Source organism: Mya arenaria, chromosome 2, assembly GCF_026914265.1.
Source record: "Mya arenaria isolate MELC-2E11 chromosome 2, ASM2691426v1".
NCBI classification, from domain to species: domain Eukaryota; kingdom Metazoa; phylum Mollusca; class Bivalvia; order Myida; family Myidae; genus Mya; species Mya arenaria.
The window spans coordinates 2,182,351-2,200,322 of record NC_069123.1 but is presented as its reverse complement, the minus strand read 5'-3'; the positions used below and the strand labels follow the sequence as shown (position 1 = coordinate 2,200,322).

General features: G+C 35.5%; 2 protein-coding genes across 2 annotated transcripts in view; one reads left to right on the top strand and one right to left on the bottom strand.

Annotated features, from left to right (window-relative positions):
* Positions 1-4,924, bottom strand: part of LOC128212332 (TATA-binding protein-associated factor 172-like) — a 65,358-nt gene extending 60,434 nt beyond the window's left edge. The window contains 5 exon segments of the mRNA XM_052917735.1: positions 1,366-1,529; positions 2,453-2,587; positions 2,987-3,101; positions 3,618-3,741; positions 4,593-4,924. Coding sequence (XP_052773695.1) covers positions 1,366-1,529; positions 2,453-2,587; positions 2,987-3,101; positions 3,618-3,741; positions 4,593-4,603 — 549 coding nt within the window. The 5' untranslated portion in view covers positions 4,604-4,924.
* A 4,154-nt stretch (positions 4,925-9,078) lies between these two features.
* Positions 9,079-17,844, top strand: LOC128244916 (heat shock 70 kDa protein 12A-like). The gene is made up of 7 exons (XM_052963060.1): positions 9,079-9,357; positions 9,526-9,673; positions 11,671-11,822; positions 12,396-12,620; positions 13,083-13,236; positions 14,851-14,988; positions 15,516-17,844. Exons 1-7 carry the CDS (start codon positions 9,166-9,168, stop codon positions 16,436-16,438), a joined length of 1,932 nt encoding a protein of 643 aa, XP_052819020.1. The 5' UTR covers positions 9,079-9,165; the 3' UTR covers positions 16,439-17,844.
* The last annotated feature ends 128 nt before the right edge of the window (positions 17,845-17,972 follow it).

Below are 17,972 nucleotides of genomic sequence, written 5' to 3'. Positions count from 1 at the left end.
TTCAGTGTAAGGATTGAAAAGTTTTGGCGAAACATGCATGGATCACTTTTAGATTAGATTTCAATGCAATACATGATGTGCGGAGATATTAACATAAATGTGTTTACATGCAAAATTTTAACCAGAATTTTTAAGTGTAATAATAAAGGGCCATTATTTGCAAAACACAGTTATCTAACTTGATTATTCAATTATGTTGGGTGGTTGAATACCATTGTATAAAGTCTCAATGCAATACATCAAGTTGTCGCTGAGATATTATCCTATGTGTGCTAACATGCAAGACCTTAACCAGAATTTCTATGTTGAATAAAAAAGGGGCCATTATTTGAATTTAATGCAAACTAGAGTTATCTTACTTGGTTATTTAAGTAGATTGGATGGTTGAGTACCATTTTATAAAGTCTCAATGCAATTCATCCTACATGCAAAACCTTAACCAGAATTTCTGAGTCGAATAATAAAGGGCAATTATTTGCATTAAATGCAAACTAGAGTTATCTAACTTGGTAAATTAAGTAGGTTGGATGGTTGAGTACTATTGTATCAAGTCTCAATGCAATACCTCACGCAGTTGCTGAGATATTAACTTATGTGTGCTTGCACACAAAACCTTAACCAGAATTTCTAAGTCAAATAATAAAGGCCTATTATTTGCATTAAATGCAAACTAGTGTTATCTAACTTGGTTAATTAAGTAGGTTGGATGGTTGAGTACCATTGTATCAAGTCTAAATGCAATACCTCAAGTAGTTGCTGAGATATTAACCTATGTGTGCTTGCACGCAAAACCTTAACCAAGGGGTGACGCCGACGCTTGGGTGAGTAGTATAGCTCTCCTTATTCTTCGAATAGTCGAGCTAAAAATAAGAACGCTGTGGAGTGAATGCCAAAGCTCATCTAGTGTTGTGTTTTTTTAGTCGGAAAAGGGACAAAACTAAATTTATTTTGATAATATCTTCATTTGCAATGCCATTAGTTAGTCATTCGCAGTTTAACAGTTCAACCACAAATGGAAGGTAACGAACACAAGGTCCCTTCATATTGTTGGGTTTGTACTTACAGGCCTCTGTGGTTTACACCCTCATAATGTGTTTCTCATACTCCAAGACTTCATCCAAAAGATTTGACTAATACTTGTGCGCGACCCTCCATCCGAGCTCGCTGGTGACCCCTAACAAATTTTCTATAAACTTGTCTTGCCAGCACAAATGTAGCTGCTTTTTTATGGTAAGGGTGTGTTGAGACTTATATTTCTCCAGGTTTTAAATGCAACCTGTTCAGTTCATCAAAATTAGGTGTGATTATTTAACCATTGTATAATTTAACTAATTTAGAGTAACTTCAAGAATAACAACAACTTACTGTGTCAGGTTTTGTTTCATCTTCCTTCTTCATCCCGGTCAGCAGATCCTCGTCCGTATAAAGGTCTGTGTCAAGCCCGAGCTTAAGGTTGCCGGCCATATCCAGGCCAAGCTTCTTGTTCAACATCTGTCGCTGGTAGGCAAGGCGGTCTCGTTCATCAAGACCTGTAAAGTGTGTACCAGAACCGAGAATATAATATAACTGATAAATGTAACATAATTTATTTTGCTACTACATGTAATAACAGTGGTCAAAATTAACACAAGCCCGCAAATCCTGCACTGGTAAAATGTCTTCTGGGTTGCTAATATTCTTAATTTTATACAGCAGGACTTGTTAAAAAAACTTGCCGCTAAGCAATAGTATAAGAATTCAGGCTTGTACAGCCAATAGGCTAATTACGATAACTGTATTTACTGATGAAATTGTTATTAAGGCTTCAAAGTGTATGTGTACAAGGGCGACATTTAACGCTTTTTTGCGTTTATGCTGTATGAACGCAGTAGGGCATGCAAGCAAAATTCTAAGTAGCGCTTCTTGCCCTACTGCATTCAAGCAAAAACAAGAGTGATCAATTCTAAAAAAAAATACATTTAAAATATTTATTCATTCAATTAAAATTTGCCCTATCTTCTGCAATCAAGTATTTGTTCTGAAAGAAATGTAATTGACAACATACATTTGTATAATAAATAGCTGATTATTGTAACATCGTATTCCATTGACAGTGCGCTAATCCAATAGGGGCACAATGTTGAAAACAATGATGTCATATCTTCTTGCTATTATACAATATAAGCATCAAGTTCATATATACAAAGGACTAGGTGAATGTAAATCAAAGCAAATAACACTGTTCTTTTTTCTTAAATGGTCAAGGTACACAACTGAGAAACATTTACGCCCCTTTTTGACGCAAAGATTGCTTGATATGTGTACCAAGCTTCATATAAATACTTAGAATGGTTTCAAAGTAATGATAAACATGTATTGCCTACATCAAAAACACCAAGGCTACATTTATTAGAATCTAACTTGACCTAAATGGATTAAAAACAGATGGACTTTATTTATTTATCAAGCCTACCAGACAATTTTTCGTCCTCATTAAATTGTGCTCCTTCTGAACCCAGCAGGGAGGCTCCATTTTCAAGGACTCTTTGAACATCAAACTTTGACAACAGCAGTTTACCATTGAGGAAAGCCTCTTCATTTTGTGTTTCTGAAATATATATGAATATGTTATACGGTACATGCATCACAGCTAAAAAATGCCTACAGCTGAAATCCGATGTCAGTTGAGTTTTTTTATTGAAAAAGGGTCCAAATCCCAAACATTAGAAAATATATATATTTCATACTCTAAACAAGTCAACAGATATGTTGACGTGATCTGCATGCTAAGAGATATTTATATGTATATTGTCTCCATGATAAACACAGTCTAAGACTGAGTTTCAGACTCTTGAAACATCAAGGTTTTTGTACCTCAAAAACAAACAAATACAATGATGATCCCAAAGCTATCAGTATTCTTTTTCTTTTTTTTCTCTTAAAATAATCTCCAGTCTAGATTAATAGCAATCACATTTGAAAACTACACAGTAATACACATGTGTACCTTGTTTTGGAGCACCTCTTGGCTCCCACTGTGGAACATTTCGCGCAATCGCCTGAACGGCCTGGGCTGCTGCAATTCGTGTTTCCCAGTTGTTACTTCGCAGATAGCCATGTAACTGTAATAATATAATATAACTGGTACAATGTTGTAAACAGTAAAGGCAAGTACAGTTTTAGGAGCTTATCATACAGCAAAAATGTACCAAAATCTTATATGAGAAGTCATCTCCAAAATTGACACATGAAATTCAACCAAGTGATGTAATTACATTACAAATTTTTTTCTAATCCAGCTTAGCTATCATTAACAACTGAAAAATTTCTTTTTTCAAAAACAATGTCTTCCCATTGATATACAGAATTTTGTACCATATAAGAAAGTGTTTTCTTTGTTTTTGTTCGTCTATAATTCTCGGTTATAGAACATTTACTTGTAGGAGGAACTCATACCATATAATATGAAACCTGCCGATAAAAAACAACATATGCATGCTACTTATTAAATGCCAGCGTTGACAATATACAAAACATTTACTACACCAAATCCTCGAGATACATAACTTGCTCTTTTTGAACATGCATATTATTTCAAAAGCTTGGGTAGAAGGTGCAGTAACTATCACACATACTACCTTATTGAGGAGGTTTCCAAGTTCATATGGATGAAGTTTTTGTACATCTCCAAGCTGCTCTGCAGCTGATTTTCGTATCAATGCTGTGGAACCAGTGTCCAAAAGGAGAAACAGCCGATCTAGTCTGTAAAGGTAAGAAACAGAGGTTGAGAATGGTCTGGTGGTCATAATGCCCTCTTATCCAAGAGATTGTGGGTTTGATCCCCACCAAGAGCTTTCTCATGACCTCTAAAAAATGACAGAGTACTGGTCTCTGCCCAATTAACAGATTCCAGGAGGGTGAATTATATAAGCTCTCAGGTTTCTGCACAATAGAGCTAAAATAACTTAATATAAACATAAGAAGCGCTTATGTTTTGTTTTTTCATTCAGTTAAAATGGATCATCAACTCCTCAACAATTAATGGAAAGAAGACATTTAAAACATCCGTATATAAGTGCTTACAGTTTTTATTATTCATCAATATTTTCTTATTCTTGAAAGCTGGTGTGTGCGATTTCCAGCATATTAATACAAAGAGTGAAACCAATGCCTAAAAACAGATGTCTCTAATAATCTTTTCTGTTTATTGTATACCGTTGACAATTAACCAAGGCTATGACAAATCACAACTTATTATCAACAGACAAGTTAAGAATATGGTGAGAATACTATTTCTTAGTAAAATGCCCAATATAATGAGATTGACAAGCCAGGGGAAGTTGTTTAATTAGTAAAGCGCAATTCAGTAGGACAACAAAACAGCTCTTACATGTAGCTAAGCAATGACCCACTTTTAACACACGTTTTTATTAACAAGCTAGAGCACTCTGTAGTTGCTCCAAAATGCAACAAAACAGCCCTGCCCTGTTTTCTTAAGCATCTACCTCCGAAGCACTGACACCAGGAACTGATTACTGTGACATTGAGTGGATTCATTGAATTGATACATGTACATTTGTACAGGTTGTAAAGTAAGCTTGAAAAATACAAACCTGGTTGTCATTTGCTTGTCAGCTGTTACACTTGCTCAATTGAAATTAGTCCACACATCTACCAAAAATGTATTGAAATATGTGTTAAAAAAACACGGAAATACACAGGACGTTTGTAGTCTCAGCTGTTTGGACATACACAGATTAAAGAATAATAACTTTCGGTTTGCTTTGCAGCTAGGGAAAACGATTTATATCTCTCTAAACTGCCAATAAACTTTGCAATGTGACTGCTTTGTGTTGATCTTTCCAGAGAGTGTTTGTGAAAGGAAGACAAACGTCTTTCCCGAAACAATCCACCATTTTCCTTCATCGACCCGCACGGGTCGACGATTGTTTTTATACTGCCAGCCATTTTGAACATCGTGCCTAAAAAGGCGAACGACTCGAGTTCTGATTGGTAACCTTTGCCTCATGACCGTGATATTTGTCCAATGGAATCCATTCACAATTCAATGAATTTCATTCGGTTTTCTTTGGATATTTTCGTTTCGTACTTCCTCCTAAATACCGTTCAATATTTAAACTCCGTACAACTTACGTACAGATTTTAATAAAAACAGTGCGAACGCCGACAACTTGCAAAATACAAACATGGAATTCAATAGAATGTACAAGCATAATAACCATTAATATTCATGTAAAACTAAGTTCATATTTTAAGTATTATTATAAATAGGCCCTTGGTCACATGGTACTTCATTCATTTTTTTTTTAAATCGTATAACCAACATTTTGATATCTGTCTAACAATATTGAATACATTATAAAGGGGTGTGTATTTGATGTCATTAAAGTGTTATTCACAAGCGCAAAATATAAACTGCACAAATGATCAAATATAAAACGTTTTATGCATTATGAAAAGTTTCGTATAATACCTTGTTTTACTCTAACACAATTTTGAAAAAAAAACAAGCAAGCAACCGTTGAAAAGGCACTAACATCTAGATATTTTATTTCAAGTTAACATCTTCACCCCCTTACATCATAACTTTCAAGTTACGTTATAAACATGTAACTATTTATCTATATTTGATAGAATCATGCGCTTGCAATGTATAACCCATAATAAAAGGTATTATCATTATTTCAACACAAGACAATTTTTGATGCAAGTAATCAAAGACGCAGCTTAAAATAGAATGACAGGGGCGTAGCTAGGGCCTAAAAAACTTGTAGGCCCGATGATTCTTTGTGAGTTTTGGGACTTTTATATGCACATTACACACACTCAATTATACTTGCAATGATTACAATATAACCAAGTAATACACTCTGCACGTAGTTTGAATAAACATTAAACTTGCCAGGGTTAAAATAAAACAAACTTTTGTTCAAAGTGTTTGGGTAGCTTTTAGTTTTTATTGCATTTTTTGGTTATTTAAATTTGATCATTTTTCAAAAAAGTATAAAGGCCTATATGAAGCTACGCCACTGAATGAATACTTTTCATCATAAATCGGATGAAGGTTAACATAAGGTTTAACGTTCTAATAAAACAGGGGTGACATGAATTGATATACCCATGTAAAACATATATTACATGAAGAGAACGTCTTGTTGTCAGAAACATCATAAAGATGAAATAATACATGCATTCCCCACCACCCTTACGACATATGGCATCAAATGTCCACGAGACAGTTGGAAAATGTGCAAAATGTATCATACGCATTAGGTCGATATCAGGTGCGTAATCGCCTTCTTCGAGTTTATTGTCTGGTAGGCACAATACTTCGTACCCTGTGTTTCTTGCCGTTAAATCAACCTGTTTCATGAAGAGCTTTTTTAATTTTACAATTATGAATAAAATGTCAGATTTGAGCACATAAGCTATTTTAAAGCCCAGTTTACGAGTGTTACGCTGACCGCTCTTGAAGGGCAAATTTCACCAATTCGGAAGTGACTTCTCAGTGTTACACCATTTTCTTTTTATTTACACATGAAAGTGAATCATCGACTCTGTATAGTTATACCATATCAGGCCATTGGTTACTTTTCATCTTGATAGGTTTTAAAGCTGAATATTTGTGGTTTCAGACACAGTCAGCACATACCGGATCTAGTTGAGTTTCTTTGTTTACATTTTAACCAAAGGTGCTCGTCACATTGCCTGGATACAGTAATACATTATTTATTTTTAATACTTTTTTTTTATTTTTTTTATTATTTATTTTGGTCAAAATAGTGAATATATGTCATTTAAAAAATATTCCACAATTTTTCATGAAAGAAAATTAGTATAATATTATACTAATTTTCTTTCATGAAAAATTGTGGAATATTTTTTTTAAATGACATATTCACTATTTTGACCAAAATAAATAATAATTCTTTTTTTTAAAAAGTATTAAAAAAAAAATAAAAAAAAATGTATTACTGTATCCAGGCAATGTGACGAGCACCTTTGACTTTAACCGCATTCTTTGTACTTCTACACACAATCCCTTTTTTGAACACACAGTTGTACACGTTCAACCAATTTAATTTGCTATTGAAAACGCAACTTTTTTTTAACGTTGTTAAATGTTAAGTTAATTCACAGGTGGAGATTTCTTCACATATATATTGTAGGGGGTAGTGAAACAATTTTATTTCGCATGCAAATTGGTCATTTGACTATAGAATATATAGGAACATAACTTAGTGGTCTCTTACCTTTCCGGGTCAACCCGGGGTTACCCAAAACAACCCAAAACATGTTTGTATACCTTTTTGCCTCTCAAAAGTAAAATTGTGATATTTCGAACCATTTGCAGCGTTCAAATATGAAACATTGTGGAAGGAAATTGGGGCCATCATGGACTAATGTACTTTCCCGCATGATTGAATGTCAAATCGTGTGTTCTGATGACATTTTTTTGTATTTCAATCATTAAATAGCTAAATTATGTTAAGACAGACAAGTTAAAGTGAGTTTAAGTGGAAATATTAAAAAAAAGTCATTGTGGCTATTTTTTGTCTAAAATGGTTTTAGTGTAATTTATGCATATTTTTCTACCATATTGACATGAAAAGTCGTTGGGCAATTTGAGGGGCGGGGGTGGCGAAGTGGGACACACCCACCATCATCATCACCGTTCAAGGTCTGTAAGGCCCCATCCATGTGCCTTTAAACATGACAGGTGTTAGATGGTTGACTATTTGGCTTGTCCCTGTATTTTTACATTGTAATATTAAATCTAAATGTAAGACATTTCGCACCCGGTGAAACCAGCAAAATAATTAAGGAAATTCTAGTCTAATGTTGCGCCTTCCTATTGGGTCCGCGACATTTTGAAATGTGCGCGCATTATTCTGCGGCACGCAAACAATGTCAGATCGGTTGCCGGTCGCTTGATAGGATGGTCGTAATCACTTGGGTTTCACTTATTTCGTGTTCAAAAGTCGATTGAACTTAAACCTCTCGTCCAGTACCGATAATCATTGAATATAATTCGTTATCGCACAGGCCTAAACAGTTTACAGCTACACGTCTACCAAACGCCAGCTCCACCACACATCGGTGGTGCAAAGAAAATGAGCTGTCGACACTTCCGTAGTGCAGGTGTGCATTTTGTGTATTTGTAAATACGTGAGTTTGACTTACTTCCATCTGTTGTTTTTATTAGATTTTACAATTTTCGAAAAATGGTGAATGTGGCACCGTGTTAGAACACTTTTACTACAGGGTGACTACGATTTCGTTTCAATATATTACGAATTGTTGTGTCAAGAGCTTTTCTCCCGATACGGACTTGTGCATATTTTGAGATATGCCAGCGTTTCAACTACATTTCGGTGCATAGGCATACCGTAAGAGCATCCTGGCGCACGCATATAGAACTTTTATGTAATGAACTAACGTCGGCACACATACAACCTTACAAACTCTTCTTAAAAAGGAAATGTACACATATTTTGTAAAAGCGGTAGCGCTGTAATGGTGGCGCTGTGGAGTGTGATTTGCACTGAGTTGATATAATTTAAAGTGACACTCTTATTCAAAATTAATACATACACATGTATAACAAACAACAATTTCGACTGATAAACCTTTAACTACTTACAAAATATTGCATTTATGAAAAGTATTTATTACTGATAACCAGATATATATATAGTAACCGTGTATTTAATAGCAGAAAACACAAAAAATATTAAATGATTGGTGAATGCTTAAAGATTTACTGTGGTCTACAATAGCCTCATAAGGTAGATATACCGTGTTTTATGCTTATTTCTTTCAAATTAAACTCATAAGAACCAATGTTTTTGACATTTATTCATCTTTTGTAGAATATTAAAACAATTGTATTAATTGTGGTAAATCTTATTTGGGAGTAAAGTGTGATTTGCACTGAAAGTTGATATGATTTTAATCCTTTGGAAGGAATACAGTAGGTACATTTTTACCATGGATTGTTTAAAATGATTGTTCTGCCTATCGATTGTGTAAACAATATGCTATGCGCTTACAACAAAGTGAAACCAATTCCGAAAACAGTAGGGTATAATGATTTAAACCAGTTTATGAGCGCTCAAACTCAAATTTTTCCTAACATGGACAAAAAGTGCAGAGAAATGTTAAATGTATGACAATGTGGTTTTGACCAATGCGTTATTGACCATTTATAAACCTGTGCCACGCAATGTTTGGATTCCTAACTTAAAGATCATACATAAAAACCTTTCCAGGAGGACCTCAATTTTCAGAAAATCAGCGAAAGCGAAACCACGCACATTCCAAAACCTATTTCGAAACTGGACTTTGAAAAGAGAAGTATGCAATACTATCATCATAATCAATTTACTTTTCATATAGTATAATGTATAATGTCAGTTATAATTATTATACTTTATATTCATATTTTATAATACCATCAAATAACATTTACATAAAAAGCAAGCTCAGCTTATTTTATTAGTGCTTGATAAAATTTATTAACAGGTAATGGCGTCGAAGTATTTGCTGGTGGCTAGTATCGACTTCGGGACAACTTTTTCGGGCTGGGCTTTCTCATTTAAGCACGAGTTTGAGCGCGATCCTCTCAAAGTCTTCGCTAAACAGTGGACGGGGGAACATGTGTCACTTAAAGGTAAGAAATCGGTGAAATTTATTTGATATAAAAATGGAATAAATACCTATTTCTTAATAAAACTATTGGATGAATGATGATATGATTCTAAATTTGCTTTATGTATATATATTTAAAACAGTATTTTTTATATCAGTAGAGAAATTTGCAAATCCTCAGCTTTTGAATACAGCAAAGTTTTCAAACAAGGAAGAACATTACTAAGTTTGAAGTTTGAATTACTACTGTACTGATAACATTCCTTGTCTGATATGAACGAAGGCAATCGTGAAAACTCGGCAAGCTTCGAGATAGTCATTTCTGTTGGATATTGACTGAGGTGTTGCGATTGGAGCGAAAGTACCTCGTTTTGCGAAATCGCGTTTGTATAACCCACTGTAAAACTTACCACTGGTTTTCCGAAAATTATTTATAAATATCAGTTCTGGGATCCTTTCACAGCGACTATCTAACTGAGGATCGGGCTATTTCGCAATCATGTTGATGGAGAGAGGATTTTCCACGAATAACCTGATTATGAAAAATGGAGATTTTGTGATAAAAATGTGTGAATATTCAAATGTCTCTACTTTTTAGAAAAACGAATTCCTATAAATTTTAAACCGGAATCCCCACCAGCCCATCATTATCGATTAACTTTTTTCATATGGTTAGGCGTCCAATAACACTTTTCAGAAACTTGATAAGATTAGATCGTTAATCACCGATCGTTCGGAAGATAAAACGCCATTTGAAACCTTGTTCGTAGAACAACTCAAAGGCCAAATATTTACAAACGATAAGACAAGTGCAAATCGCGTCTTTGGAACGCCATTTTTTCGTACAATTGGTCGTACTGACAAATTGAAATTTATGATCAGGGACGTTTATAATTATAATTAAAACAAGAGATGTTTGTCAAACATTATCCCCCCCCCGCCCCCAGGCGCCAGATTGTCAGGAAAATTTCGACAATTGAATTAAATGTGTATGGACCGAATTGACAACTGATTTGTCATTGGCATTGGATGCCTGTGGGGCTCTTTTAAGATTATGACCATTCAAAGTGTGACTATTGTAGGTAGAGTTTTTAATCATGTTCAGATGATGACTGATAATTGCAGAAAAAAACATGTATTCTCTTACCAGCAGGGAATAAGTAAATATGACACACATTTTAATGACCAATTTGAGTTGTGACCTTGATCTTAGACTCTATGACCTCAAAATCACGGGGGTCATCTACTGGTCACCCCAACTTAAATGTCAAGTATGAGGGCCATTGGTGCAGGCATTGTCGAGTTATCATACAGACAAGCTTTTTAGGTTCAAGGTCACTGTAATATTGACCTTTGACCCGATGCCCCTAAAATCAATAGGGGTCAAGCACTGGTCAAACCCTATCTCCAAGTCAAGTTTGGGGGTCATGGCTACATTCATTATCGAATTATCAGTCGGACAAAGTGTCAGCATTCAAGGTCACTCTGACCTTGACCTTTGACCCGATGACCCCTTAACATAGGGGTCATCTACTGGTCAGGCCCCGTCTCCGTGTCAAGTATGATGACCATAGGTCCAGGCATTGATGCGATATCACTCGGACAATATTTGTCAACCTTTTACCGTTAAAGGTCACTGAGACTTCGAGCTTTGACCCGATGACCGCTTAAATCAATAGGGGTCATGTACTGGTCAGGCCCAACATTCATGGCAATTTTGATGACCATAGGTCCAGAAATTGTCGAGTTATCACTCGGGCAAGTTTTGGTTTACAGACGGACCGACCGACCGACATACCGACCGACCGAAATGTGCAAAGCAATATACCCCGTCCTCATCGAAGTGGGGCATAATAAATTACTTGATTGAGCACGTTTAAATAGTTTGGTAAATACGACGCTAATGGAAATAGAAGCGGAGGGCAAAAAAAAACCGATTCCAATATGAAAGGCAAGTCAAAAGGGGCTCATCTTCCGACGTTAATTCCGCGTCAAGTGACTATTGTCGTGTCATTTCAGCGCCCACATGTGCGTTGATTCGCCCTGATGGCCGGAGTATGGAAGCTTTCGGCTACGAAGCGGAAAACCGGTACGCTGAACTGGCTATTGAGAATTGTCACCACTCTTGGTTTTACTTCAAACGTTTTAAGATGCTGCTGTTTGATAAAATGGTGAGAAAATATTATGTTATTCAAGTGGGTCAAAGGGCTTATAATATCATCAATCAGAACACCTCGGTCATTTTCCATCGAAAACAAGCTCGATTGTATTCCGGTACATCAGAAGAAGTAGTTCGTAAAATTTTAAATAAAAGAATATTAATTAATTGTAGTGTTTGAACGTGTATTTCGTATTACTACGTTTAAATCGATTGTCAGAGAAGTGAATTATTGCATAAATTATTGAAATTCTCAAGAGTAAAGTCATTAAGTTTAACAGTTAAATAAAAAACACTACGCGATCTACTTGCAGCGTGGTTTAAATGTAAAGAATCCTGACATTGTAAACTGTCCATATACATCCGATGTTGTTTTGGATGTAAAATGACCAAGGTGTTCCAAATGATAATATCATTAGATTGTGTTGATTATGTAGAGTTGAATCATGGGTACAATAATAATCAAAAAGAAAAATAGTACATCGTCGACTACCTGAATAAATTAAACTTCTGAATTTACAAGCAAAGTTAATGACGTTAATGATTGTTTAAACAATTTTATCTTCACGTTTGTTATTTATCATAGGAACTTCACAGGGACACGGTTATCGAAGACGCGCTTGGTAAAAAACTTACCGCAAAGACCGTTTTCTCGCTATGTATACGCTTTCTTAGAGAGGATGCCATGAAGACGATGAACCAGCGCTTCACTGGAGCTGAGCTCAAAGACGAAGAAGTATTGTGGGTTCTCACAGTACCGGCTATTTGGAATGACCCTTCAAAGCAGTTTATGAGGGAAGCGGCCGAAGAGGTACATGTATAGTGATATAGATTTCGCACACAGTTTGTCAATACATAAAACAAAATTCACAATAAATAACGTTGTTACTACTGTATTTCCCAGTAATTGATTAACTGTTCTATCGCGATTTTCAGGATGTTGTTTTCTAAGCAACAATTGTGCTTCTTTTTCTAACAACTATACTATCAGGGGGTCCAACGTAATTGAATTTTGCGGAACTTTTTTGTGAAGGCCTCTTGAAACATAGGTAAAAAGAACGAGAGGAGCGTCCGGTCTCCTGGTAGGCGTATTTACATTGCGATAAAGGTGATATAACCTTACTTACTAGGTCAAAATATCCTTCAACCACACCCAAATACGTAAAGAAACCGCCATTTTGTTCCGCATCAAACATGCCCCTCACTTAAAATTCCGCAAAAATAAATTACGATGACCCCGTGCCTATAAAACTTTGTTTTATCTTTCGTTAAGGCTGGCATCAACGGAAGTGATTTATTGATTGCCCTCGAGCCAGAGTCTGCGTCTCTATATTGTCGCCACCTACCGGCAGAAATGTGTCGTGGAACAAGTGTCTCTGTCTCTACTTTCAAACCCGGGACAAAATACATGGTTCTCGATGCCGGAGGTATATTATTCGAGGGAGGTTCAGTCAAAACTCGCTTTGTCGAAGTCGTTGGGACCTTGGGAATGACTTAGCGATAACGAACATTCGCTTTAACCGACATACAAAACATAACAAACTAAATTCAAAAATAGTCGAAATAAGTTCGACATATCCGGAATATCGTGATAAAAGAGTTTGACATATGGAATTTTGACAAAAAGCGAATCAATTCTTATAACCATGAACTATTATATAAGTTCGACATAACCGGAATATCGAGATAACAGAGTTCGACACAGCGAGTTTCGAGAAAAAGCGAATAGATTCTTTTAACCATGAACTATTGTATAAGTTTAGAACACTTTCATAGAACATTTTCACTTTCACATTCAATCGATATAACCATATGATTTTACAGTTTGTACCAATCGCTTACATTCACTTAGTTTATTTATGTATCGTAAATGAACGGCCTTTCAAATGTTCGTTCATAAAACCAGGCTGATATTCTCAGAAAGTCTACCAAATGTCTAATGTTCGCTTCATTTTTACGATGTATAGTACCCCCATTTACTACAACGTTGTTAACGTCATCGTTAACTTTCAAATCGTTACTGCTTAGCAATTTTAAAGGATAACCTTGTGATCTACTGTATTTCTAACAATATCTGGGTCGACTGTTTCAGTTGAACTTGTTCATATTTTAAGTGAAACTTTTACTTAAAGATGCACTATTATTCCCAAATAAGATTTACCACAATTCAAACAATTGTTTAAATATACTTAAACGGATAACTAAATGTCGAAAACAATGGTTCTTATAAAGGATAATGGGTTTAAATTGAAATTAATTTGCTTAAAACACGATAGTTCTACCTTAAAAGATGATAGTAAGTCACAGTAAATCTTTTAGCACTCACCAATCATTTAATATTTTTGCGCTTTCACCTATTTAATACACCGTTACAATCTTGTTATCAGTAATTAATATTTTCCATAAATGCATTATTTTGTAAGTAGTTAAAGGTTGATCACTCAAAATTTATGTTTATTAAACATGTGTATGTATTGATTTTGAATAAGAGTGTTACTTTAAAATCAATACATATATACATGTATGTGTAAAAACAACTTTTTAGTGATCAACCTGAACTTGAACTGCTTACTAAATAATACATTAATGGAAAATAGTAATGGGTCCTAAGAAATTGACAGTGATCAAGGACCAGGTAGGAATACCGTGCTTTATTCACCTTTCTTTCAAATTAAACTCGATATCCTTCATAAGAACCATTGTTTTCGATATCTACCAATCATTTTTGGTAAAGCAAAACAATTGTATTTATTGTGGTAAATCTAATTTGGGAATACGAGTGCATTATCGAATAATTCATGACTAAATATTTACAAGGATGTCGTTAATCACCGTTGTTAACTTTATGTTCAGAACAATCCGCCTAATATTTTATCAATGTCACTACTATAACGACCTTTTAAAGGCGCACAAAATAAGTTGATGCAAAAAAACAACATTAAAGTCAAATGATTTATGCATTGAAATTAAAATATGCATCAGTACATATTATGTGCGCCTTTAATGTTCAAACAAAGGCTTAATTCATGATTCGTTTGTAGGCGGAACTGTTGATATTACGGTCCATGAGGTTCTTGCTAATGGCGGTTTGCGGGAGCTCCACAAAGCTAGTGGGGGCGCCTGGGGTGGAACAAAGGTCGATGAAGCCTACGAAAAATTCTTGGACGAAGTTACTGGAGGTACGTATTTTGTGATAACTGGTTACACTTTCAATGGAGAGGTGGATTACACTCTCAACGGGGGGCAGGGTGTGAGGCTAAATCATGGCTAAACTCTCAATCGCATTGCTTGTTTAGCGTTATATCTGCTGTATATATATATATATATATATATATATATATATATATATATATATATATATATATATATATATATATATATATTACATTGAACGAAACAAACTAGTCATTTAAGTCATACCTTTTATTATTAAAATCATTTTTTCCTTTTCATATATAATCGTTTGAATATTGATGCAGAAATTGCCGTCTCACTTGTATGGATTTAAAGATTTTCCATTCTGCGGACAAAACTATTTATAATGAAGATTACAAAAACATTGATTATTAAGCAAGTACATGTAGTTGCACATCGAACGGAAAAGACATTTCGGTCAATAAATTAAAAATAACATGTATTTGGCAATATCCAATAAATGTTTTGTCACGAAGGTTCAAATAAAGATATTCAACACGTTTTCTTGCAGGCAAGGGTGTCCTTAAACAATTTAAAGAAAAGCACATGGAAAACTATGTCGATCTGATCCGAGACTTCGAGATAAAGAAAAGAGACATATCCACGACAGGAAAGTCAAACTTCAGGTTGCCTTCAACGTTAACTGAGTTGATAAAAGAGATTACAGGAAAAACTATCAAAGAAACGATTCTTCAGTCAGTCTACAAGGAATCAGTCTCTTTCATCGGCGACAAGCTAAGGGTAGAAGCCAAAATTGCGATGAAGTTTTTCGATATTCCGATCGACAGTATCATTGCTCACGTGTCTTCTCTGATCCAAAAGCCTACTGTTTCCGGTTGCAGTGTAATTGTAATGGTAGGTGGTTTCTCCGAGAGCACACTTCTCCAGGATAGAATTCGATCGAAGTTTTCGACCATGGATGTAATTACGCCAAACGAAGCGGGAACAGTCGTTCTTAAAGGCGCCGTCATATTTGGTCACAATCCTGGCGCCATTGCACAGCGGGTTCTCAAAATCACGTATGGCCAAGAAATAACGCACGCCTTTAAAGAGGAATGTCTTCGCGAGCATCCTGAAGCAGACCGAGAGCGAGATGACAATGGTGAAATGCGATGCTTTAACATCATTGATATACATGCGCGGGCTGGACAAGCAGTCACTGATGGCCAGGAGCAGCCTGAACAGGTCTATACACCGCTATATGACGACCAAGCCGAACTGGAATGTTCGATTCTTACAAGTGAAATCGATAACCCAAAATATGTCACGGATTGCCACGAAATCGGCAAGTGGTGTTTCCCAATCCCAGACACATCGCTCGGTCGAAGCAGGGAATTTGGAGTTACCTTTATGTTTGGAGGAACAGAAGTAGTTGTGAAAGTTGTCGACAAAGTTTCCAAGGTGGAGAAGAAAATCCATCTAGACTGTTTGTAAGGAGATGAACATGAATATCGTGACAATCAAGAGGTAATGAATCCGATCGTATTGGTGAATTTTATGGAGAAAATAAATAAAATCATATTCAAATGGAACATTTGCAATACAGAAAAAAAACATTCTCACGTAGTTCACAAAAAAGCTCATTTTGCATTGTTGCCTCAGTTATATAAACAATTAGGTTGGTCATTATATGAGATCACAGGGGGATTCATAAAAATGGCAACCAGGGACGGGGCTTGTTTTTACTATGGAAAACATTGACCCGATTTCATAAAATTTTTACAGAAATGTTACTTGGGGGACCCTTTTAGCAATTAATTTATGTTTTCTTCTACTGATTCATTTTATTTTATCATTATTTTATTGTTTTTCAATCATTGAACACGCTCTTTTGTAACAAGGTATATAAATCGAACAAAAATATTTTGAGAGTTTTTGTTTTTATATGGGCGAGCGTTTGGGCGGGCGGAGTCCAGTATCCATTTATCTCAGTAAGCGGGCTACCGTATACATATACATGTACAGTGTGTTTTCTGTACACGAATTTCGTCGAAATCACGTCAAGCGAATGCCAACGCTCGTTTGTTTCTCTTATTTTGCCCGACAATTAATGTCAGCTCGAGTTACGTGCCCTGTTTGCCATTGGTAACATCTCTACATAGTTCCATTGTCTGTATTAAAGTATCCGATGTATAATAGGTCAACAATTGATGCTTGGTGTTGTTTTCTTGTTATACGAGTTAAGTCATTGCGAAATTTCACTTTGAAATTGAATTTGAACTGCTCGGCGATACTCGAATACACTTTCCTCGTGCTTTCGTACATGACAACGTAGTGCACAAAAGTGTCGGAAACGAACATGTTCCCTGACAACGTAGTGCAGAAAATGTACCCCAAACGTACACGTTCTTTGACAACGTAATGCACAAAAAGGTTTGCAAACTTACACGTTCCCTTATAACGTAGAGCTCAAAATGTTCCCCACACGTTAACTAACGTTCCTTGACAACGATTTCCTGTTTACGTTGTGCACAAAATGGTCCCCACACGTACACGTTCCCTGGTTACGTAGTGCACAAAATGGTTTAATTAAAAGTATTGTATGCTTATATTTTTGATTGCGCTTTATTAAAATTGCATAATATACTTTCCATAAACCATACAATAAAAGAAATAAGAAGTAGCGCGTTGTTGCGCGTGATTTATCTTACATAGGGGGTGTAAGACTACACGTTCCCCGATAACGTAGTGCACAAAACGTCTCCCCCACGTATACGTTCCGGTACAAAAAGTTGTTTATTTTTTAAAGGTTATAACGTATTGGATACGATATAACATTTATAACCATCAAATACTATTGTATGAGATAAAATGAAAACAACATTAAACAGTGATGCCTATAGGTTTGTTGTTAATAATGTTTACGAACGAATCATGATTTGTATTACTAGATGTTTGTCAAACGCCAACAATGTCGAGCCTTCCAATGTCACAATCACAGTACCGTTCTGAAAATGATAACATGTCA